At 52.8% G+C, this 23,709-nt stretch overlaps 2 protein-coding genes and 1 pseudogene across 3 annotated transcripts; 1 reads left to right on the plus strand and 2 right to left on the minus strand.

Annotated features, from left to right (window-relative positions):
• Window positions 1-402: 402 nt before the first annotated feature.
• LOC136512861 (uncharacterized) lies at window positions 403-6,293 on the plus strand. 2 transcript variants are annotated; one of them, XM_066506875.1, is made up of 5 exons: window positions 403-862; window positions 4,826-4,876; window positions 4,961-5,094; window positions 5,178-5,258; window positions 5,953-6,293. In XM_066506875.1, the coding sequence occupies exons 1-4, from the start codon at window positions 584-586 to the stop codon at window positions 5,242-5,244; spliced, it is 531 nt and encodes a 176-aa protein (XP_066362972.1). In that variant the 5' UTR covers window positions 403-583; the 3' UTR covers window positions 5,245-5,258; window positions 5,953-6,293. The 2 variants fall into 2 exon arrangements, with proteins under 2 accessions (XP_066362972.1, XP_066362971.1); XM_066506874.1 differs by lacking the exon at window positions 403-862 and adding an exon at window positions 3,035-3,560.
• LOC136512863 (1,4-dihydroxy-2-naphthoyl-CoA thioesterase 1-like) lies at window positions 5,101-7,141 on the minus strand. The gene is made up of 4 exons (XM_066506876.1): window positions 6,946-7,141; window positions 6,631-6,822; window positions 5,468-5,661; window positions 5,101-5,328 (listed from the first exon to the last, which is right to left on the minus strand). The coding sequence occupies exons 1-3, from the start codon at window positions 7,096-7,098 to the stop codon at window positions 5,506-5,508; spliced, it is 501 nt and encodes a 166-aa protein (XP_066362973.1). The 5' UTR covers window positions 7,099-7,141; the 3' UTR covers window positions 5,101-5,328; window positions 5,468-5,505.
• A 1,723-nt stretch (window positions 7,142-8,864) lies between these two features.
• Window positions 8,865-10,316, minus strand: LOC136514491 (1,4-dihydroxy-2-naphthoyl-CoA thioesterase 1-like; annotated as a pseudogene).
• Window positions 10,317-23,709: the final 13,393 nt, after the last annotated feature.

The following is a 23,709-nucleotide window of genomic DNA, read 5'->3' on the forward strand; positions in this document are numbered from 1 at the left end:
GGGCAAGATCCGTAGCATCTATGGTGAAAATACCGCAACACTTCCCTTGGAATTTCCTTTCTATCTATTTACAGCAGCAAGATGCGCTCGAACCAAAATATTGTGAACTACAAACTTATATATTTGATCGAGCTCTATAACTCTGATGTACTTTTTATCTTCATCTAAATTCATACTTAGATAAATTTAAATACCCGTCTCGAATAGATGTAGGAGTATACTTCTGATTTTTTTCTGGGACGCTTTTTTTTTTTATTAAATACGTGCTGCATATATTACCAAGTAAGGGAAACATACAGATACGCGTACACATATGGACACAGACGCAAAGGATACATGGGACACTTATTTTTTTGTAGAAAGCAAATTAATAAAAATACAGAAATAATTTTTTTCGAAAACCACCAACTTTTATAACCCAGCAGCCCACACGCTATCAAACGGACTTGCTCCATCCAATTCTTCGCAACGGCCCAGCCCATGACGCGCAAAGACCCATTTGCAACGGCCCATCCCACTCTCATCCATTCCATCCAATCCAACGGATAGAGACGGAGTGACGGACTGAGGCCCTCCGACTCCGATGAGCTCTCCACCGGCTCTCCGCTCTTCGCCGGCGGCGCAGCTGCTGCCGCCGTCGCGCCCTCGCCGCCGCCGGCTCGTCCTCAGTAGGCCCGCGCGATGTTCGAGGCCCTCCTGCGATCTAGCACGTGGCGCCAGCGCGCGCTACGGCCCGCATCCGCAACCGCTGCCGCGACTCGTGGCAGTGGAGTCGCCTCCTTCCACCTCGCTTGCCGCCGTTGGCGCCATCCGGAGGGACTCGGAGACGGGGCTCGCCTTGCTCCTCGTCGTTCTCGGTCTGGCATCATGCCTCTCCTTACCTGTTGCCTTTGGATTTGCCTTCGACTAGGAAGTTTCCGGGAGCGGGTTGTTTGATAGTGGAAGAATGCGAACACCGGCACGAATGTTGTATTGCACTGGGATTCTCGGTCGCTACGTGCCTGCATCATTACATGATAGGATGAATGATTGTGAGCAACCTAACCTATCAATAGCACTAAGACTAGGTACACTAGCCTAACTATACCACAAAGAATATGTACACTCTAACATCCCTGCAGTCACAGCGGGAGCACCGCAAACGGTGAGACTAGAGAAGAACTCAACGAATATCCCCTGTAGTCACAACTTGGCGCAGTGCAGACGCTGGGACTAGAGAGAAAACTGATGAGGACTCTCGCAGATAATAGCCCTTTGTGCTGATGTCGAGGTAGCCGAGCTGAAGGGTGCAGTTGCCGTGTTCGAAGAAGCCATGCTAGAGGTAGCCGAGGTCGATGTAATTGTGGTCGGGTTACTGTGTCGATGGAGCTGCAGGCGCACAAGGTGCGCCAGGATGATGACGGAGACGCGTCGAGGTAGTCGTCGTGGGAGAAAGCGATGCCAAAGTCGACGTAGTCAAGGCCATCGTGGACGTAGAAGAAAGGCGACGATGCAATCGAGGCAGACGGGGTGGGAACGGGAGGGTCGATGCCAAAGTCGATGCAGTCAAGCCGCCTGAGCCGAGACGTGGCTGGGTTTGCCAGACCTAGCAATGCCTCGGGGACGAACGCACGCACCGGTGTTGCCAATACCGGACATACAAGGTAGAGGGCCCCAACCATACATCATCGTCTGAGGGACCAGTAGAGAAGGTCTCGACGACGTTTGCGGCGTGCGGAGCAGTGGGGTAGAAGGCGCAGCATGAGGTTGTCGGAGTAGACGAAGTAGGTGGGGACGAGATGGCGACGCTGATGGCGTGGTTGTGCTGGGCGAAGAAGAAGCATTGCGGGAGTGGACGCATCGGCGAGTAGGCTCAGCGGCGATACGATCCCAATACAACATAGGCATTCATACTATTGTTCACATTCTTTCATGGTATCAAAACACTGGTACGAATGCTTGTATTGCATTGAGATCCTTGGTACATATAGAGTGCCTGTATGCGTATATGCTAGGATAAATGGCTGAGAGCAACCTAACCTATCAATAGCACTAAGACTAGGTATACTAGCCTAACTATAGCACTAAGAATAGGTACACTCTAACAGATAGTATTGGATTGTGGCTGAGTGGATTCAGTTTGAGATGGGTATCGGGAACAGCCCACCAGTAAATATCAATATTGGCAATAGCAGAGATCATGACATGCTAGAATTTGCAAATTAGAAAGATGGCTGCACGTATTAGGATTTAGGAACAACCAATTTGTCGATTGTCATTGACCTGTACTCCGTACTCCTCGAGATGACAAAATTTCGACCAGGGTAGATAGAACTGCACGTGAAACCTAGGAAATAGATTTGATTTCAGTTTTATGTATTATTAAACTTAGGGTAACCATACAACGCATTGGAATATCGCCTGGACAAGTATCAAGTAGTAGCAAAGATGACAGAGAACATGCCGCCATCGTAAATTTCAGTTTATTCGAGATAAGGGTGATGATTGGAACCCCTGCATGCTTTCACATTGGCTTTCTGTGAGGAAGTGGCTGTCTTTACATCAATGAACATATTGGGCTAGGTTGAGCTATGGGCTTATCTTACTCACTCTGGGGATCCATGGGGAAATTTAAAATATGCCATGCCCTTAATTTGTTTCGGGTTCACAAACCCGCAAATCCGGGGAGAGGGGGAATCGAACCCACCCTCTCACCCCCGAAGGGTCCAAAATATCCTTGGGTACCCAACTCGACTCTACCCCATTGCCAACCCTAGTCAAGAGGAAGTCTAGAATTTAGTTTTGTTCCTATTTTTTACCTGCACACGAGTTGTAGCCGCAAAGAGGGCAAGATGAGTGGCATCTATGTGGAAAAATACCGCAACACTTCCCTTAGAATTTTCTTTCTATCGATCGGCAGCAAGATGCACTCAAACCGAAATATTGTGAACACAAACTTATATCTCATCGAGCTCTATAACTCTGATGTACTTTTTTTTATCTTCGTCTAAAATCATACTTTGCTAAATTTAAATACTCGTATCGAATAGACATAGGGGTATACTTCTGCATTTTTTTCCTGGGATGCTTATTTTTTGCAGAAAACGAATTAATAAAATACAGAAATAAAAAATTTCCGAAAACCGCCAACTTAAGCCCACACGCTATCGAACGGACTTTGCTCCATTCAATTCTTCGCAACGGCCCAGCCCACGACGCGCAAAGACCCATTTGCGACGGCCCATCCCTCGCTTATCCATTCCTTCCAACGGATCTTTGGAGATGGATGAGGCCCTCCGATGAGCTCTCCACCGGCTCTCCGCTCTTCGCCGGCGGCGCAGCTGCGGCCGCCGTGGCGCCCTCGCCGCCGCCGTCTGGTCCTCAGCAGGCCCGCGCGAGCTTCGAGGCCCTCCTGCCACCTAGCACGTGGCGCCAGCGCGCGTTACGGCCCGCATCCGCAGCCGCTGCCGCGACTCGTGGCGGCGGAGTCGCCTCCTTCCAACCCACCGCTCGCCGCCGTTGGCGCCATCCGGAGGGACGCGGAGACGGGGCTCGCCTTGCTCCTTGTCGTTCTCACTGTGGTATCATGCCTCTCGTTACCTGTTGCCTTTGGATTTGCCTTCGACTTGGAAGTTTCTGGGAGCGGGCTGAATAGATATAGGAGCGGGTTGTTTCATAGTATTGGATTCAGTTTGAGATGGGTCTTAGGAACAACCGACTAGTAAATATCAATATTGGCGATAGCAAAGATCAGGACATGATAAAATTTGCAAATTAGGAAGATGGCTGCACATAAAATGAACACCCAATTTGTCGATTGTCATTGACCTGTGCACCCCCAAGATGACAAATTTTTTACCAGGACAGATAGAAATGCATGCGAAACCTTGGAAACAGATTTGATTTCAGTTTGATGTATTATTAAACTTAGGGTAACCATACAACACATTGGAATATCGCCTGGACAAGTAGTAGCAAAGATGACAGAGAACATGTCAATCCATTGTAAATTTCAGTTTTATCCAAGATACAGAGCAGTGAGTGGAATCTCTGCACGCTTTTGCATTGGCTTCTGTGAGGAAGTGGCTGTCTTTAAATCAATGAACATAAGTTTGAAAATAATTGTTGGCTTATTTAATGACATAATATGTGTATCAGACGATCAGTACAACCATACCTTCCGCTTGTTGTTAACTTATTGGTCAATCTAAATGGTTCTTAAGAGTAGCACTATCTGGTGCTTGTGGGGATCAAGCACTGAAACTGGCAGTAGAAAAGACAAGTTCACAAGCATGTGTTTATAAGGGATTCAATTTGATAGTGGAACTGCCAATCAACACTACCATATTGTGCTCCTACTTCGTTACTATTGTTGCAGTCTGAGCAACAAATTTAACTTCTGTATCCAACCAAACAAGCAATTGAGGTTTAGGTTACCTGTTACCCTTTTTCTCTCGTCACGAATTGTCATTACTAGCCTTCAAAAAGGAAGAAAGAGAAATGTGGTTATGTTCGAAACGAAGTAATCACACTACCATGCATTTATATATATTTACTGAAACATTTCTGCAGTCCATAGAGCAGTTTTGGTTTCACCAATGTGGAGGCTAGCCTGACGAAATATTGATTCATAAAGTTTCTCCTATACCATCGATGTTAAAGGGAAAAATGTAAAATTATGCTTGGTCAGAATCAATTGTAGGTTGTAGCTGCCCCAGGTGCATGGGGCATAACTCAAATCCAATAGTGGACATTGTTTAAGAACTATGCATTCATCATTATCTGCAATCAAATTTCATCCTAATTCTTGCACACCTTGCAATTAACTTCTTGATCCTAATTTCAGGTGATGAGCTTCTTTCTGTCACTGACCATCTTATCATTTTCAGCAACCAGAGTGAGTAAATCATCTGAATAAATGATGTCCAATCCATAAACTAGACAGTATAGTTTTGTGAAGCAATCTCCTTGTTCTTAACAGGCGCTGCAGAAGATGGAAACTGCAGCAAATAAATTGGCAAAAGTATTTGCAGAAGAGGTGCCTGGAACTCTATCTTCACTAAAGCTCTCCTTCATGGAGATCAATGATTTAACTAGCCAGTTAAAGAACCTTAGGTAACACATTGCAAATGCTAGATCCAGAGTTTTAACGACTGCATAACGGTGTTTAAAATGTTTCGCGTCCTGCTCCAACACAGGAAGAGGCTTGCAATAAGTAGATTTGGGAAGAATGCTAATTCTAAAGCAACCTCAAGTTCTCGGTAATCTGCCAATGACAGGTCAGCCACTCAGCTCTCCTTCCTCCTAGAGTTCTGGATGAAATAATAGACGACGCTTCCCACTGCAACCCTGCACATTTGCATAAACATAGAAACATCATAAGTGTGCTGCTGTGATGTAACTATGTAAGTAACAAAGTGCATCTTGTGTGAACCGAAAATCGACAAAGGACTGGCTTTATTGGTTAGGAGATATGTTTAGTCCGTACCTGTATGTGATAATGTAAGTGACATGCCTTCAATAGCTCTACAACTTGGATGAGAATTTCTTGAGGCCTTGTTCAAAGCTCTTCATCTTATCTGGTGTTGATAGATTGGCTAACAGGGTAACCCTTGCTGTTGACACCAGATCTTTGCGCTCTGACGTGGAAGGATCAATCTGCCATATCTGGACCTCCCAAACCTTTTCCAGAATGAAGAATTTTTTTAAACTCAAATTTCGAGATTCATTAAGATAGATAGAAATAAGTTGCACAAATAACTGAGGAATATATGCTCGAAGAGAAGGCAATCACAGAACAGGTGGAAACCCATACACACACACACTGGGTTGTTGGTAGTAAACTAGCTAGTAGCATTGCATACAAAACACATGCTGAAGATAAAATGTACACACCTGCTCCCACAGAAGCGATGAGTTGGTATATATGTTATTTGTGCTCATTGTGATTTTTTTCTGCTAATATCTGTGAAGGTGGTGGGCTAAAAAAAGTCACGCGAGTGGGTATGCGACTGATATAGCCATCATCAAATCCTGAGGTGCTGAAACGGAATTGTTGAAGAAGCATGATCATGATCAGTGAGTGAAGTATGTTGAATTCCGCCCCTAGGGTTGCAACTACATGGTTTAAGATGCTAAGTTGAAGAGTCGTCGTGAACCAGTTACATGTAAGTCTATTTAAATGGATGTTGTACCTTGTGTGCACGTTACTAGCTGTAGCAGCTAGTTTGTGAAAACAATGTATGTACAGATTGCTAAACCCCTTGTACTGCGTTAGGTCCAAAGGAGGATTTGTGTAAACAAGTTCAGTTTCACTCTGGCAATCGCCACATCAGAGTCAGTGTCAACAGCTTGTTCGTCATGATGAATGTATGATTGGCCGGTTGACACCCAAGTCAAGGGGATGAGATTGTAGCTACCCATCCCATACTCGTCAGAGATGGCGGCGGCAGTTCCGACGACTGCCTGCAGCCGAGACGAGCATTTGTTTCCGACACTCAAGACCAAGCAAGCGCCGTGGTGAGGACGTCGTCGTTTCGACCTTTGCTACCGCTGGCAGGTAGTACGGTAGACGCTGGGCTGTTGCTTTGATGATCCCACTGCAAGGCGTTGCTTGCTTTTCAGATGGGGTAGAGTCGTCAGAGTGCGTACCTGGATTCTGCGGCCGAGCTGGATTGGCGTGGCCCGCGCCTGGACGAGGTCGCCGAGGCGCGCGGGGCCGACGTGGTTGATGGAGAGCTGCACCCCGGCGAGCCTCCGGTACCCCGACGCGACGTAGCAGCCGATGCTGGCCGTCGCCTCCGCCATCAGCGCCGACACGCCGCCGTTGAGCCAGTCGAACGGCTGCATCCATAGATTACCTCCGTCATCCATCACGCGCGATAGGGAATTAATTAGGCATGAGACGAAAACAAAAAAAATAGAGGCGATGGCGGCGGCGCGTGCGGACGATCCTATTCCTACTACCTGGCAGCAGGTCTCGGTGACGGGGAGGCGGCCGACCACCTCCTCGGCGGTGACGCGGGTGAACTCGAAGCCCAGCGCCTGCAGCGCCCGGTCCACACGGAAGGCCGCCGCCGCCGCCGGATGAACAGGAGGATCGCCCGCGCCGCCGCCCATCGCCGACTCTTGCCTTTGTCCTTGTTCCTGTGTGGAGGAATGAAAAAGCTGGCGTGGTACAGACCGACAGACGTGTAATTAAAGACTCAGCCAGCCAACCAGCCCAACGGACCGAAACGTATGTGGGCCTGGCGGGCTCTAGTACAATTCTGCTTTGTGCGTTGCCCCCCTCTCTTTTAGGCCGGGGCGTTGGGCCCTCGGCCGCTGGCTAACGGGTGACCAAGATGGAATAGGCGCTGACGGGTGGCCTCCATTTTCCCCAACTTTTGTGGGCCCAGATTTCGTGACTCGACTAGCGTCCAGACCCCGCAGCGTGTCCAGACGCAGCTCCCATCGGCCAACCGTGACTCGTACGTATGTGGGCTTGGGTTGCCAACTGAAGTACCTACCAAGTGGAGTCCAACGGAAGCTTATTCCTGCCTGCATAATTGAAGGGGAGAGCGCGTGCTCGCGTCTGCTGCCATCCCTGGCGGGCTCCCTCTATCGGCCTTTGCCGCACCCCCTCCGTAGCCTGAGAAGGATGCAAGGCAGCAGAAGGCGAGGAGGGAGATGCAAGACTCGATCTACTTTTAAAATATCCAGATGCAACAGTTACAACATACGTCTGAAGACAGATGAAACATTTAAAACATGCATCTGAAACATTTACAAAAACACCTGAAAACCATTGTAAAACATACGCAACATCTAGATAAACACAGTCGCAACATATGTGTGAAACATATGCAACGTACAAAATAAACATACTTGTAACATACGTCTGAAAAAACATATGAAACATTGGAAATGGAAGCTTGCAACATACGTGTACAACCATTGCAACATATGCAACATGTCGATCTACTTTTGCAACATCCATATGAAACAACTGCAACATACCTATGAAATATCTGAAACATTTAAAACATAGGCTTGCAACATGCGCTTCTAAGCGCAATATCTACTTGATGCATGGACGAAAATGGTGGCTCGTCGATGCGGAGCTCGACACTGGCGTGGAGCTCAATGCCACGGAGATCACTGGTGTGGAGCTCGTCAGCGGTACAGACCTCGGCGGGGGCCATCACGACCATGACGGGAGGCATGAGTCCGGGTAGGGGCGCGCGGCGTGAGCGGGGGTGGGGTCCGTCTCGCGAGCAGGGGCACGCAAAGCGTAGAGCGAGCGGGCGACACGGGCAAAGGCGACGTGGGTGAGGGCAGCGTCGGTCCCATGAGCTGTGGCGGCAGCACGCAGAGCGAGCGGGCAACACAGGCAGGGTCCGTCTGGACGGACGGATGCCCTATAAGAAGCATTAATTACCGTCTCTATTATGACCTTGGCACACCTACCAAGGCTGAAGAAATGATAGAGTAGTGCAAGTTACAAATTGCACATTATATTGAACACTAAACTCCCCGTAGCAGCCGTCCAGGCTGAAGAAATGATAACTGGGGAGGCATAACTATATATATATATATATATATATATATATATAAATATATATATATAAAGTATATTCAGTAGCCAGCTACCAAGGATATATATAGGGAGAGCATATCCTGTATCTGGCTACAAAATAACTTATTCTGTAGCCACTTTGAGTTACGATAATTACTATATTAATTTACGAGAGTATAGTAACTACTTACTATGGTTTACTATAACGTTATGGTAAATATCTCCATGTGTTATAGTAACCCAACTATCGTAAATATGTATTGACATTATCGTAAATTAGTATATAAAATTATCGTAAATAGAGGTGGCTACAGAATAACTTATTTTGTAGCCGGCTACTGAATAGTAGGGAGAGGCTACAGAATAACGTTATGGCGAGCAGACCCTACTCGCGCGCAGCTTAGCGTGCGAATCAGCCTAGTTTTATTATTACATATAATGCATATCTTGAGTTGCTCTTCTCTTTAGAGTTTGGCGTATTTCTTGATGCTTGCTTCGTGGGTCGACATCTCCTCTGGTCTTGATGGGTTTTTTTATCAACATGGTAACTCTTGCTGTCGACACCAGATCTTTGCACTCCTCTGTGGAAGGGTCTGCTCGCCATATCTGCACCGCCCAGACCTGCCAGAACAAGGAATGTATATTATGTTTTTATTAGCCTCATCAGGGCATTACATTTCTTATCTTGATTTATTAACAGCAAAGAATGCATTGCACCGTACCCAGCGAAGTAATTAGGAGTAAGTAAAATAAATTAGTACTAGTCATTAACTGTATATATAGCCTTTGCCTATGCTGACTAATGGCGGGTCAAACTAGAAACTGGCACGTATTTCCATCTACTAGGCTGCTAACATGCATTTGAATTGAATATATATATATATATATATATATATATATATATATATATATATATATATATATATATATATATATATATATATATATATATATATATATATATATATATATATATATATATATAATCCTGGTCTTCGTTCCATCAAGCAGTTGACCGCCACCGTCCATAAATCATGCATGCCTTCAGTTAACAGTTTTCAGCTTTTCATGTAACGATGTAGGGTCGGTACCGCTACCCCAGTTGTTGCTTCTTTTTTTTCTTCAATAAATAATTCAAAAGGACCCACAAAAACTTTGCCACGATGCTTCTTAGAAGAAGAAAATACAAAGGTACATGCAAGCGTGCCACCCTAAATCTTTAGTGATGAAATCCGGGTAAAAAAATCATACAATGATTTTGGTACCAATTAGTTACGCATGGGAGTTCAATTTCACAGGAATTAATTCCGAACCGAAAATTCGTTCAAACGACAACACGATATGATCGATATATACACGATGAAAATTGAATTGAGCCCTGGAGTTTAGAGAGAGAGAGAGAGAGAGAGAGAGAGAGAGAGACCTGGATGCTGCGGACGAGCTGGACGGGGGCGGCCTTCGCGCGGACGACGTCACCGAGGCGGGCGGGGCGGAGGTGGTTGACGGACAGCTGCACGCCGGCCACCCGCCGGTACCCGGACGCCATGTACGCGCCGACGCTGGCCGTGGACTCGGCGACCAGCGCCGACACGCCGCCGTTGAGCACCCCGAACGGCTGGCAGCAGGTGTCGGTGACGGGGAGGCGGCCGGCGACCTCGCGTGCGCTGATGCGCGTGAACTCGAAGCCCAGCGCGTGTAGCGCCTTGTCCGCTGCCACGGGGACCTCGTCGTCCTCAGCCGCTGGTGGCGGAGTCTTGCTGCTGCCGCTGTCGCCGGCCATCGCGCTCAAAGTCTTCAAACTGCCTATGGTGCGTGCGTGTGTAGCTAGGGTGGCGTATAGTTGAGAAGAAGAGACGGCCAGAGGGTGTCTGCGCTTGCATCCGCCAACCAAACAAGAATGAGGACGTTGGCTGATTTGCATAGATATCTCTAGGCTGAAGGCATTCCTTGCGCATACGTATCCGTGTCAACGGTCGTCGCAAAAAAAAAAAAAAACCGTGTCAATGGGCTTGTTGGGCGAGCGGTGCAGGTGCAGTGTAGGTGGGTTGTGGGCTTTTATTAGGCTGGGCTAGTTGGATAGAATAGAAGCCTAATAAAGCTTCACTTGGAGTTCGCTATAGATGGCCAACGGGCCGGCCCGGCACGGGCCCGTGAAAGCACGGCCCGATGGGGGTCGGGCCGGCACGGCACGACGTGCCTCCCGAGCCCTCACAAGGCCACGGGCCTGGCCTCCGGCCCAGGCACGGCACTATGGGCCGATTTTCGTGCCGGCCCGGCCCGAGAAGCACGACCAATTTCACAGGCCGTGCCAGCCCGAGGCCCACTGGCTGCCGACAGAGAGAGAGAGGGGAAGGGCGACGCCGCTCGAGAGGTGTAGGGGATCGACGCCGCTCGCCGCCGGATCCGGAGGAGGCCAGCACGCTCACCACTCGTCGGATCCGTTGCACCGGTGCTGGATCCACCGCCACTGTTCACTGGATCCGCCGGAGAAGGGAAGGAGGGAGGACGCGGGGAGCGGATCCGCCACGGAGGAGGAGATCCGCGCCGTCCCGCGCTGGATCCACGCTGCCCCTGCTCGGAGACGTCCGCACGCGGAGGAGAGCCGCCTTGCTCCGTGCCGCCACATCCTCAGGCCAGATCTCATCGGCCGCTTGCAGGGGAGCATCACCGCTGCCGGGGAGCGCCGGATCCCACCGCCTTCTTGCGAGAGCGCCGTTGCAGGGGCCGTGCGAGCTCCGCCGTGGGGGGCCACGCGAGCTCCACCGCGGAGCGCCGCTGCAGGGGCCGTGCGAGAGGGAGGGAGAGGGGCACCGTTGTTGCGTCGGGAGGGCCGGAGGGAGAGAGAGTGGAGGAGGGAGAGATCGACGGCGCGTGAGGGTGAGCGACAACGCGTGAGGGAGAGAGGGCGTCGTATCTGAGAGGTAGGGGCTGGCCAGGCCGGTTGGGGCTCTTAGCAGGCCAGCTGGCCGGGCCGCCAGTGGGCCTCCGGTTCTATAGCAGGCCGTGCCGTGCCGACCCACGTGCCCGGGCCCGCTAGCCGTCGGGCCGGGCCAAAAAAACGGGCCTTGGGCCGGGCCGACGGGCTTGGGCTGCATGGCCAAATATAGAGTTCTCATGCTTTGATTTTTTTTGAGAATTACACAGTGATCGCTGTCGACGGGGACATCGCCAACTACTGAAAGCATAACATCGTTAAATCCTAGAATAAATTCAGAAAAAATGCGAGCATCTGTGCCAATTCGAGGACTTAAAACTAGATGGCAGTTTCCACTACAAGTAACCCAACCAACTGATCTATGATCAGTTCACCTTGTATTTGAATTTTACTTTGATTTATTATGTTTTGGGTTAAGTATTTAGTTGGGATGTGAAGCCCTATGAATAAGCTTTCTGCCGGATTATTTAGCTCTGGCAATGCCTAGCAACGTGATCGCGTAGATAGATCCAGATGGTAGCACACGGACATACGCGTTTATACTGGTTTGGGGCACGGTATCGTGCTAAACCCTACTCCAGTGGTACACCTGCTCTTGTATTCGTATGCTCAATTATAGGGACCATTGCTCTTAGCTACGTAGTAGATTGGAATGGTGGAAGGTGGATCCCGAGCCTGAGGTCCCTACCCTCCTTTATATAGGTAGGAGAGGTAGGGTTACAGAGAGGGCGATCGGGTTAAGAGATTGAGTTCCTAGTTTGTTACACGATATGCGCAACATATTGATCCTAGCTATCATCCAGATACACCCGCCTTGGCTTGCCTTGACCTCCACATTGGTTGACCACGTCAGCCCTTACGGGCCTCCTCCTTGGCGGCTTCTAGGCCGATAGCCTGGTGATGGTCACATATACGGGCGGTGCAAGTACCCTTGTCCCATATATCTGACAGTAGCCCCCGTAGGACTTAATGATAAGCTAGCATATAGCCTTAGCCCTCTAGATGTCGCAATTCCCCTATAAGTTCTGCATACTATATGTCGGTACAGAAAGTGACCAACTAGTGAATATTTATAGTTTTGCTGTATGTTGTGATCGGAGGTGGGCTAGCACTCAATGACACAGGATTTATACTGGTTCAGGCAACGTGCCCTACGTCCAGTTTGGGTCGGTCGGTGACTTTATTCCTGAGCTTAGGTGCTCGAAGTCTATAGTGGGGTTACAAACGAGAAGGAGAAAGGTGGGGTATACAAGAGGCCTGGTCGGGTCCGACCGGAAGGGCCGAGAGTGACTAGAACTCCGCTATGAGCTAGGTGTTTAAGCGTGTGCTTGAGGGGTTGTGAGCTATCGATCTAGTGAGTCTCAACTTGAAGAAGTCGATCTCCTTTGTTGGAGGGAGCGCATCCCCTTTAATAGATGAAGGGGATGGCTTTACAGGTGAGAGGGAGAAAGTACGGATGTTACTAAGTCTTGTTGCCCACGCCGAAGAGGACAGTGATGATGGTAGGCGCCCACATTACTGTTGATGTCACTGTAGAATGTTAGGTGCATAGGGGAGTTTGCGTTGTCTTCTTCAGGAAGGGTAGATGTCGGTACCTACAAAATACAATTGGTATGTGAGGAGCCCTACCACGTGTACCAGGTATGGTGAATCCTGGCGCCCACTATCAATGCCTAAAGGCATGTGGGGGGCTTCTTGCCGTATGGGAGTCCAACGGCACCTACAATACTATAGACACTAAATGTCGGCGCCTACAATACTATTTGTGTTAGGGCGGTTGTGGAGCACTGTTCCCGCAGGTGTACAGGGTATGGTCCCGGTATCGTGGTTTGACTTTGTGTGCTGCCTTCTCCATTCACCCCTGATCCCTTCTGAGCGGGCGTCCTCGGTCGGATGGCCCCAGTCGGCCCTGGCCACGCCAGTCGGAGAAGAGCGGTAAGCAGGCTTCCTACAGGGTCCCCGGTCGGAGACGCGGGGTCGGAGTAGGAAGCAGCGTTTTGGGCCAGGCCTTTCCGATCGGAGAGACCGCCCGGAGGCGGCTGGTGTCTGAAGCGAGTGCTCCGGTGCTCTGGTTGGAGAGGTGGGCCAAAGAAGTTGACGAGCGGGTGCTTGTTCTTTTGGGTAGACCTTCCGGTCGGCGACCGGACTATGCTTCCGACCCGTTATGTTTTAGACTCTTGTGCCGGCCCATGAACTACATGCTGTTTTCTTAGGCTGAGCCCTGGAGTTGAAGCCGGTCCCTGAGGGACCCTGGGTTTATGAACCCGATAGGAGCCCCCGAGCCCCCGGGTGATTTTGAGCGGAATCGTCCGAGGGATTTTTTGTCTTGCAGGTGGGTGCGCGTGAGAGCACCTGCGGGTGTAGCCCCCGGGCGGTTCGGGCAGAATCGGCTGGGGGGTTTCTGTGTTGTCAGCGGGGTAGGTTTTTCTGTTGTGTCGGCGGGTGCGCGCGAGCGCACCCGTGGGTGTAGCCCCAGAGCCCCCGGGCGGTTCAGGCAGAATTGTCTGGGGGTTGTTGTTTTCAGCGGGCGTGCGTGTTTTTTAGTTTGAGATGGAATTTTGTTAACCACGGTGTCGTTGCGCAGCCAAGGTGGTTGCTAGGCGTGGAGATGAGACAGAACTTACTGATCCCGGCGTCAGTGCGCACCGTGGATTGGGTGAGAAGGTTAGTTCAGGACAAACCCTGGCATCGGTGCGCGCCATGGATGGAGATAGCTTGGTTCAGATGCAACAGAGCTCACTGATCTTTGGCGTCGATGCGCGCCATGGGATGGGTCGAGGCGGAGTCGCAAGCGGACCCAAGCGTCGGTGCGCACTATGGATCGAAAGTTAGTTTAGGAATCGATCGAGCTGGAGCACTGTAGCCGTATGACGCGAGTTCGGGGTCGTGGTCCCAGGAGCCTGGAGCATAGTCGGAAGTGAAGCCATTACGTGAGTTTAGGAGTCGCTGTCCTAGGATTATTGGAGCGCAGTCGAAAGTGAAGCCGTTACGCGAGTTTAGGAGTCGCAGTCCCAGGATTATTGGAGCGCAGTCGGAAGTGAAGCCGTTACGTGAGTTTAGGAGTCGCGGTCCCAGGATTATTGGAGCGCAGTCAGAAGTGAAGCCGTTACACGAGTTTAGGAGTCACGGTCCTAGGTTTATTGGAGCGTAGTCGGAGTGAAGCCTTTTGAAGCCGAAGCGTAGTTAGTTTGGTTAAAGATCGGACGAGGTGATGCTCGCGGATCCTGGCGTCGGTGCGCGCCGTGGGACCGGGCGAGTCAGAGTCGTGGATCTAGCGAGTTCGAGGTCGTCGTCCTTGGCATTTGTCTTGAGCCCCCGAGCCCTATCGGGCCTTCGTGGGGGTCGATGTGAGTTGTGTGCGTTACCCCATCCTTGGTTCCTCACAAACCAGAGGGGTTGAGTTTTGTCGCCTGTCCCGATCGCTCGGGCTCGAAGACTAGCTCGGTGAGTTCGCTAATGGGTGTGATCGAGTGAAATCTGGGTCCGTCGTTCGTGATGGGGTCGGCATAGCCCTCTTGTGACATTCCACTGCTCTTTTACCTGCAACCCGGCAGATGCCTAGGTTGTTTCGGAGACTGACCCGGGTGGCCTAACGGCCTCCCCTCGATGGAGATTCTGTGGGCCTAGCGAGAGGTTTAGGATTGAACGAGAAGGTTGAGATGACCCGGTCTGCTGGACCGGGCGAGGGCCACATGGTGCTCATCTATGGTTTTCTCCCCTAGCTCTATTGGTCGCTCATGTCGAATGAGACGACCGCCGCTTCGTGACGCAACATGGAGCATTCTGATGCATTTTGCTGCACATGCGATGCTTAGTTCCTGAGCCCCCGGGCGGTTCTGGGCCTGAATCGTCCGGGAGGCATGGGTGTATGGAATGATTTATAATGAAATAGAGGGGTTTTGATAGTGTTTACTTTGACGACTGGAGTGGCAGGGCTCGGAGAGCTTCAGTCAGAAACATCCGACCGAGACCCATGCTTGTCGTTCATGACGGAGTTGGCATGGCCTACATGGGGTGTCCCTTTGCTTCCTTCTTGTGTCTCGGTGCGGATACTGAACAACTCGATCGACTCAGGGGGCCAGTTGGTCTCCTGGCGGAGATTTCGTTTTTGGTCTCCCTAGGTCTGTCCTGGGGAAGCAGGGAGCTGCCCGCGTGCGGTGGCATTTCGGTTCCTGTGCCCATTGTGTGGTAGTGGTGGGCCACGGCCAGGCCACGTCCTGTCTGATCAGGAGCCGTTCCATTGGGCAGGGCGCGTCTCATCGGTTCAGGGCATGTCTCATCTGCATTAAATGGAAAAGAGAGAGAAATTCTCGCTCCGCAGTTCTGCCTTCCCCGATCGGTGCGTCCTTCCTTAACCGTTGTTCCCTTTTCTTTAAGTAGGAGCAGGGAGAGGGTTTTTGTTCCGTTCTTTTGCCTGTTCTTCATCTGCCGCCGTCTTCTCCCTTCCTTTTCTGCCGTGAGCGTTCCTGAGAGTCACGGAGGTTTCTAGGGAAGAAGGGGGAGAGAGAGAGGAACTCACTGATTTTTTGCGATCCAGAGTGAGATGTCGGACTAGCGGTCGTCCAATGTGAGGAAATCGGTGTTGGAGGCCTTTGTCAAGAAGGGGTTTCTGCCACCGTAGGAGGTGGCGCACTGGAGGGTCCTTGGAGGGGAGGAGTTCCCGCGACCTCGTCCTGACGAGGTGGTTTCTTTCCTTACCTTCAACGAGCATGGATTGGGATACCCCATGCACTGGTTTCTGCGCGGGCTCCTCAACGAGTGGGGTCTAGAGCTGCAGCACCTTAATCCAACGGGGGTGCTGCACATTGCCGGTTTTGTCACCATCTGCGAGGCTTTCCTCGGGATGGAGCCGCACGTGGATTTCTTCCGGCGGCTGTTCTTTGGGAGGACCCTAACGGTAGGGAGTTCGACCGAGACCACGCCGGTGGGAGGTTTCTCCCTACTGAGGAAGCCGAGCATGGGAGGTTTGTACCCCACGTACTCCCCCTGTGACTCCAACCGAGGGTGGCACGGAGAGTGGTTTTACATCGGGAATCTAGTGGAGGCGCCGTTTTCGGTGTTCACCGGTGGGAGGCCGGAGAAGCAAAAAAGTTGGTCATGGGGTTGTGCTCGCCCAGAGAGGCACAAGGTGGAGGTCATCGAGGAGGAGTTGCGAAAGCTCATAGGAAGTGACCTCGATGGGGTGCGGGTGTTCCACACCCTCTTCCGCTGCCAGGTTGCGCCGTTGGCGGAGAGGACGCAGCCGATGTGGAAGTACAGCGGCCGGTCGGACCCAGACCGTACGTCGCTGGAGGACTTGCCAGACGATGAGGTCTGGAGTCGTCTTGGCCGGGTGCTGCAGCTGAGGCCCAAGGATACGGTTGTGGGGAAACCCATACCGTTCAATGCCTCGGTCATGTCCAATCTGGTATGATCCTTTATTTTGTTCATGTTTCTTCCTCTATTTTTTCTTGTTTCTTGATCCTAGGCCATCCGTTCCATAGGGGCTTGAAAGGTACAAGTCCCGACCACACCTTCCTAAGGGACCAGAGGGCAGGGCCTGGTAGGCCACCCAGAAAGAGGCGGTAGACACCTGGAAGAAGGAGAGAACCAAGGAGGTTCAGCGGAAGGAAGAGAAGAAGAAAGAGGTCACCCGACGCATGAGGGCCGGGGAACGTAGGAGCGACGTCGAGTCGGAACTCGCATCAGACGATCCTACGGATGTGGATGACATGGTCTTCTCCGATGAGGAGGAGAGTCAGGAGGTCGTCGTGACCTCGACGGTGCGTCGTGGCCCTGCGACGATGTCCGCTGGTGACGAATAGGTGGCTGCGCGGCGTGTGGCTGTTCCTGCGTCGAGGAGGCGTGCAGCGAGTGCGGACGTTGTCGGTGAGCGAGCGGCGAAGCGGACGCGGTCACCGCGCCCCCCAACAATGTCGCTGGTTCCGTCCCTGCCTATTGTGGACGTGGCAGAACAAGGCGGGCGGTCCGAGGAGCGGACTGGCACGTGTTCATTGCCGGGGTCAGTGACGGCGCGCGACTTGCAGCCAGGGACGGCCCTGCCCGCCATGGACGTAGTCGAGCAAGCTAGTCGGTCTGAGGAGCAGGCTGGTGCTCATGCGCCGCGTGACTTGTAGTCGGCGGACGTTCCGCCTGTTGCTCTGGTCGGGGAGTCCCGAGCCGGGGGTCGTGGTGACCCGCAGGTCGGACAGGAGCCGGTAGGAATGACTCCGCCCCCGACCGAAGTAAGGGAGTGCGGGTCGCAGTCTGGGAGCAGTCCTCTTCATACAGGCCCATCGACATCGGGGTCTGCCTTCAGAGTTATGCCGCTCGCCTCCCGGTACGTCTTTCTCCATTTCTTGTCGGTCTTTTGCTGGCTAAGTTTTTGTTGGAGTGTGACTTACATGTACCTTCCGCCAGCGGCCTGGGGATGCCAGGGCTGAGCATTGCCCCAACTCCAGTGTAGGAGACTTGGAAGCCCATCCTATAGTGTGTTGCAGCGAGCGAGGGGGGCAGCAGGGTGGCGGTGGCAAGGCCTTCCCTCCCGGGGGTGGTGCCCCTCGGGTCGGCTATTGATAAGGCGACAGTGGCAGCGTCGGTGTTGGTGGTGATCCCAGTGTCGATGGTGGGGGTTGTGTCAAAGGTAAGTCTCGTGGCCCTTCCTCCACCGATCGTGGTGGAAGAGATGAGAGAGGGCGAGCTCCTTATCTCGCTGGGTGGAGGGACGCACGGCTTGTCCTTGCCGTCGAAGCCGAAGGCGCAGGAGGGAAGTGCGGCTGGGACGGAGTTGGGACGCCCGGCGGCGTCCCATGCAAATGAGGTGGTGGAGATCCCGTCTGACAACGAGGCAGATATCACGGTGGGGCCACCGGTGTCGCCGCGGGAGCTAGCGGTGTCGCCGCGGGAGCTGGCGGTGTTGCCGCGAGAGCTGGCGGTGGTCTAGTTGGAGGCTGGGCCCTCCGGCGGTTTGTCGGAGGGTGACCTAGAGTGGCCCTGCCCTGAGGACCCATCAAAGGCGCGGTTCGTCCTCTGGGATTCCCGGGAGTGTCAGCTCTAGGACATTTTTGGGGGGCAAGGGCATGCCATGGTGTCTGAACTCACCAAGCTGGCCGCAAAGCTCAAAAATGCCCAAAAGTAGGCTCAGTTTGCTCGGCAGTTGGTTGAGGTCGACCTGCAGCTCACCGCGGAGGCGAGTTTCTGGTACTTTGTCCTTGCCCTTTGAATCTTTCGTCGGTTGTTTTTAGCATGCTTGTTTTTCGCAGGAAATAAGGAAGGTGTCGTCCCGCAAGTCTTACTTCCTCCGGACGGAACAAGCCTGGATGGCCGAGCTTGAGCGTCGGGTGGAGTCTGCTTGCCACGAGTCCCAGGTCCGGGCGGCCAAGGTGGCCGCGGCGCGGGCGGAGGGGCAGCGTGCGGCGGAGCGGGCGACTGCTACCGAGCAAGGGCTCGAGACGGCAAAGGTCCATCAGGGGGAGACCGAGGCGGGGCTGCGGGTGTCCCTGGCGAACACCGAGGCAGCGCTTCAAGAGGCCTTGGTAGCCCTTGAGCCAGAGCGGGCCGCCCTAGAGTCGGCACAGAAGGCCCTGGAGGCATAATAGAGGGCCCGATCGGAGGCGGATTAGGAGGTGCTCGCGCTCCGGGGCCGGGTGATGGGGACGGAGGACACGAGTGCCCTGTTGTGCGAGCAAGTGGCTCGGCAGGCAGAGGATCTCTCCACCCTTGATTCATCTCGCATCGGTGCGTACCTTTTTGTTTTGTCGTGGTGTTGATTTTTCCCTCCGCCTGTTTTTGAGCTTGTTGCCCTTCTTCTAGAGCTGGGTGAAAAGGTGAAGGTGCTGGAGCGAGACTTGGAGACGTCCAAGGCGAGCTTCAGCTGGAATGCCGAGGAGCTAGCCAAGTCCCATGAAGAGCGACATCCTCTCAAAGGGGTTCTTGACTAGATCCGCAACGTTGCCCGGCTCGTCGTCTCAGAAATCTTCGGGTCGGTGCCAAGTACCAGTGCGCCCACGGTCCAACTGGCGGAGGCTTCGGATGCGGTCCGGGACCTTGTTAGGAGTGGGCTGTTCTACGGAGCATCGAGGGTGTTGACCTCGGTGGCGACGCACCACTCGAACCTGGACTTTGCCGCTATCTGTGGTGGGTATGCTGAAGGTCTGAGCATGGAGGACATCCAATCAATCGGGGAGAGCTTGCCGCCGCACGCGCGGTCAATGTCAGAGCAAGTCTCCGCCAAGTGGGTGATGGATGTTTGCCATGAAGACATGGCCCGAAGCATGTGTGGAGAGGACACTTCCGAGCCTGCGGATAGCCCGGAGCCTGGTTTGGGGGGGGGGATGTCGCCTCGGCCCTGATCGAGCCGAACGTCGTGCCACCGGGGAGTGAGCAGCCTGTGCCTTCGTTGGTCGCGGCATCAGTAGATGCCGCCGGGCCGGTTTAATAGCTTGCAGATTATAAGTAGTTTGTGAACGTAAAAATTTTAAGTTCGTGGGGGAGCCCCTGTGTAAAAACGTTCGTGTGTGTTTTAATGACTACAATCGGTTTTTGTTTTTGTGATGGAGTTGCTCCATTCGGGGAAGCTTGTTCCCTTCCGTTCCTTAGTTTTCCCTTAGCATAATTTTGTTTTTTATTTCTTTCTCTCTCGTACCTGCCCGTTTGTCCCGTAGGTTGCAACCTTGTGAGCCCAGGGCATGGCCCGCAAGGCTCGGTCGCTCGTAACTGTAGGAAAAGGCGGGGTGCGATCAGTCGGAATGTTTTAAAGCAAAGCTACGTAAGGCAAATTAAAGGAACGATATGCCCTTTCATTTGGGTAGGAAGGAGTTTCTCCAAATGAAAGTAGAAAATGAAAATAGAGGGTTAATAGTGCCCCATAGTGGAGCCCCTGAGCTCCCCGCGCCGAAAAGTGTTCGGGTTGAGGTGCTCTTATAGGAGCGTTCGCTAAGTAAACAATGGTAAAACTGAAACTTAGGGAAAGGAAAAAATGTCATAGTTGTTCTGAGCGTTTGGAGAGAACGTCGTGGTTGTTGTCTTTTAGTCGATAGGCATCTGGTCGGATCACTTCATCCTTCAGTCATCTGGATCCTTGCCCGCTACGCCCCTTTCTTCGTTTGCTGCCTCTTCGTCTTTTTCTTTCCTTGGCCTGCTAGTCTACCTCAGCAGGTGCTTGAGGAGCTGGCAATCCTTGTAGAGAATGTTGACGGGATAGTTGTGGTTGGTGCATGGGCTCTCCATGAGCTCATGAAGGTGGCTCGGAGGGTCTTGCTGGGGCTGAGTGCCCGCGTAGTCCGCCGCAGCGACCAACGCGGGGTTGGCCGGTCGGCGACGATCCTTTCTGTACTTTTTTCCCTTCTGTGTGGAGGGGCCCTCGTCTTGATCCTGGTGCTTGACCTTACCTTTGTCGTGGCCTCCGTTGAAGCGCGGTGAGAACGGCGCTTGCTGGGGGTGTTGGGCAAAGGTTGGTGGTCCCGGTCCGTCAGTGCTAGGACTCCGGTTACCGCTGCATGTGCCTTGGTTTGGTCTGAGCCGCGCGTAGATAGGCAGTTGGTGCGGAGCGGTCGTCAGGTTAAGACGGGGTGCTGTTGCGGCCTCATGTGCCGTGCTCAGTGGTTGTTGTGGTGATAGGAGGTAGCGCCCCATCTGCTGTGTCCCTGTTCCCCGGACAGGGAGCGAGGTCACGAGTCGGCGTTGTGATACGGAGCACTCCGCTTGCTGAACGGCGACGGTCTCTACTAGTGCCCGGAGGTTCCGGTGGATCGCCCGTTCGTGAGGGTCATTCAGCTCGGACAGGCCACGCAGGAGCATTGCCGTGGCGGCAATGTTCTGACTGGCCTGAGCGAACTGCGGGGGATTGGTTCCCCTATCTAGGATGTTGCGATGGACTTGACGGGCACGACCTTGAGCGCCGTTCACTGGTCCATGCGCATGGGGCGTAGTGTAGTGCGCCGAGCGCGTTGGTGCAGTCGGTGGCTGATGCGGCCACTGTCGTCGTAGTTCCTCCCCATGCTCATGTGTGAGCTCGGGGGTCTCCGCATGAGGGCCCAGAGGGGCGTGAGTCCATGAGGACTCCGTTGCCCCTAGCGGCTATTCCGGAGCATCCATCATAGCGCACTCCCAGGACAGACGGTGGCTGGGTGCCACATCGTCGATGCTGGAGCCGTCACTCCCGACGTCGTCGTCCATGATGTCGAGGAAACAGGTGGGAGTGTAGCTCGCCATCCCACAAACTCAGACGTGAGAGGAGGCAGCGCCATAATCTTTTGGAGCCCCCGAGCATATGCGTCCATGGGAGACATGAGGCCGTAGGGGAACTGGTCGTACGGTGGCTGCGACGGGGACAACGGCAGCCCTCTGGGTATTTGGCGGAAGATAGAATGTAGTAAGCAAAGAACGACATGTATATTACTCACAACGGGGTTTGAGCAGAGAGTTTGCTCGGCATGAAGAACAGATGCCGCGCCGTTGAGGTCGCACGTCCCAGAGTCGATGGAGGACGTCTCTCCGATGGGTGCCGGGTCGCAAGTCTCCTCGCGGAGGTGGAGTACACCGAGCCAGTCGGCAATGAAGTCTAGGCTTCCGAAGAGGAAGGCTTGGGATGGCTCAAAAATGAGTGGAACCCGCATCCCCGCAGGCGAGAGTGTGGGATACTCCAGCGAGCCGAGGTGAATCGTATCGCCCGAGCCCGCCGCGGTGAGGGTGGTGAAAAAATGGGCCATCCGATGACCAAAAAGTGTTGAACGTACAACGTCTTCCCCATGGACAGCGCCAACTATCAGTACAGAAAGTGACCAACTAGTGAATATTTGTAGTTTTGCTGTACATTGTGATCGGAGGTGTCAAAGCACTCAATGACACAGGATTTATACTGGTTCAGGCAACGTGCCCTACGTCCAGTTTGGGTCGGTCGGTGACTTTATTCCTGAGCCCAGGTGCTTAAAGTCTGTAGTGGGGTTACAAATGAGAAGGAGAAAGGTGGGGTATACGAGAGGCCCGGTCGGGTCCGATCGGAAGGGCTAAGAGCGACCGGAACTCCGCTATGAGCTAGGTGTTTAAGCGTGTGCTTGAGGGCTTGTGAGCTATCGATCTAGTGAGTCTCAACTTGAAGAAGTCGACCTCCTTCGTTGGAGGGAGCGCATCCCCTTTTATAGATGAAGGGGATGGCTTTATAGGTGAGAGCGAGAGAGTACGGATGTTACTAAGTCTTGTTGCCCACGCCGATGAGGACAGTGATGATGGTAGGCGCCCACAATACTATTGATGTCACTGTAGAATGTCAGGTGCATAGAGGAGTTTGCGTTGTCTTCTTCAGGAAGGGTAGATGTTGGTACCTACAAAATACTATTGGTATGTGAGGAGCCCTACCACGTGTACCAGGTATGGTGAATCCTGGCGCCCACTATCGATGCCCAGAGGCATGTGGGGGCTTCTTGCCGTATGGGAGTCCAACGGCGCCTACAATACTATAGACACAAATGTCGGCACCTACAATACTGTTTGTATCAGGGCGGTTGTGGAGCACTATTCCCGTAGGCGTACAGGGTATGGTCCTGGTATCGTGGTTTGACTTTGTGCGCTGCCTTCTCCGTTCGCCCCTGGTCCCTTCCGAGCGAGCGTCGCCGGTCGGATGGCCCTAGTTGGACCTGGACGCGCCAGTCGGAGAAGAGCGGTAAGCAGGCTTCCTACAGGGTCCTCGGTCGGAGATGCGGGGTCAGAGTAGGAAGCAGCATTTTGGGCCAGGCCTTTCCGATCGGAGAGACCACCCGGAGGCGGCTGGTGTCTGAAGCGAGTGCTCTGGTCGGAGAGGTGGGCCGAAGAAGTTGACGAGCGGGTGCTTGTGCTTTTGGGTAGACCTTCCGATCGGCGACCGAACTGTCCTTTTGGCCCATTGTGTTTTAGACTCTTGGGCCGGCCCATGAACTACATGCTATTTTCTTGGGCCAAGCCCTGGAGTTGAAGTCGGTCCCTGAGGGACCCCAGATTTATGAACCCGACACTATAAGTACCAGTGAGCACCTTCGGGTTGCCTAAGTTTCGAGCAGTGCAACTAGATATACCCAAACGTTTGGGGAGCTAGTATGTTGTCATTCGAGTGCCAAGAGCATTCCTCGGGTAGTGAGAATCTTCTTCAAGCATCGAGTGGGGCGGCGGTACGCCGTACATCAAGGAACGTAGTTCCCTGGTAGCTATAAGTGCCTGGCTCGGGTGGTACACCTTATATCAGGAAACATAGTTTTCTAGGCGTAGCCCTTGGGACGTTGTCAACATC

Source organism: Miscanthus floridulus, chromosome 16 (assembly GCF_019320115.1).
Source record: "Miscanthus floridulus cultivar M001 chromosome 16, ASM1932011v1, whole genome shotgun sequence".
Classification (NCBI taxonomy): Eukaryota; Viridiplantae; Streptophyta; class Magnoliopsida; order Poales; family Poaceae; genus Miscanthus; species Miscanthus floridulus.

Excerpts from the sequence above, each read along its gene's own strand:
- LOC136512861 (XM_066506874.1), top strand. The coding sequence starts at position 3,279 with ATGAGCTCTCCACCGGCTCTCCGCTCTTCGCCGGCGGCGCAGCTGCGG. Across the intron at positions 3,561-4,825 it reads TCCTTGTCGTTCTCACTGTG|GTGATGAGCTTCTTTCTGTC; the intron begins GTATCATGCCTC and ends TCCTAATTTCAG. Across the intron at positions 4,877-4,960 it reads TATCATTTTCAGCAACCAGA|GCGCTGCAGAAGATGGAAAC; the intron begins GTGAGTAAATCA and ends TGTTCTTAACAG.
- LOC136512863 (XM_066506876.1), bottom strand. The coding sequence starts at position 7,098 with ATGGGCGGCGGCGCGGGCGATCCTCCTGTTCATCCGGCGGCGGCGGCG. Across the intron at positions 6,823-6,945 it reads TCACCGAGACCTGCTGCCAG|CCGTTCGACTGGCTCAACGG; the intron begins GTAGTAGGAATA and ends CTATGGATGCAG. Across the intron at positions 5,662-6,630 it reads AGCTCGGCCGCAGAATCCAG|GTTTGGGAGGTCCAGATATG; the intron begins GTACGCACTCTG and ends ATTCTGGAAAAG.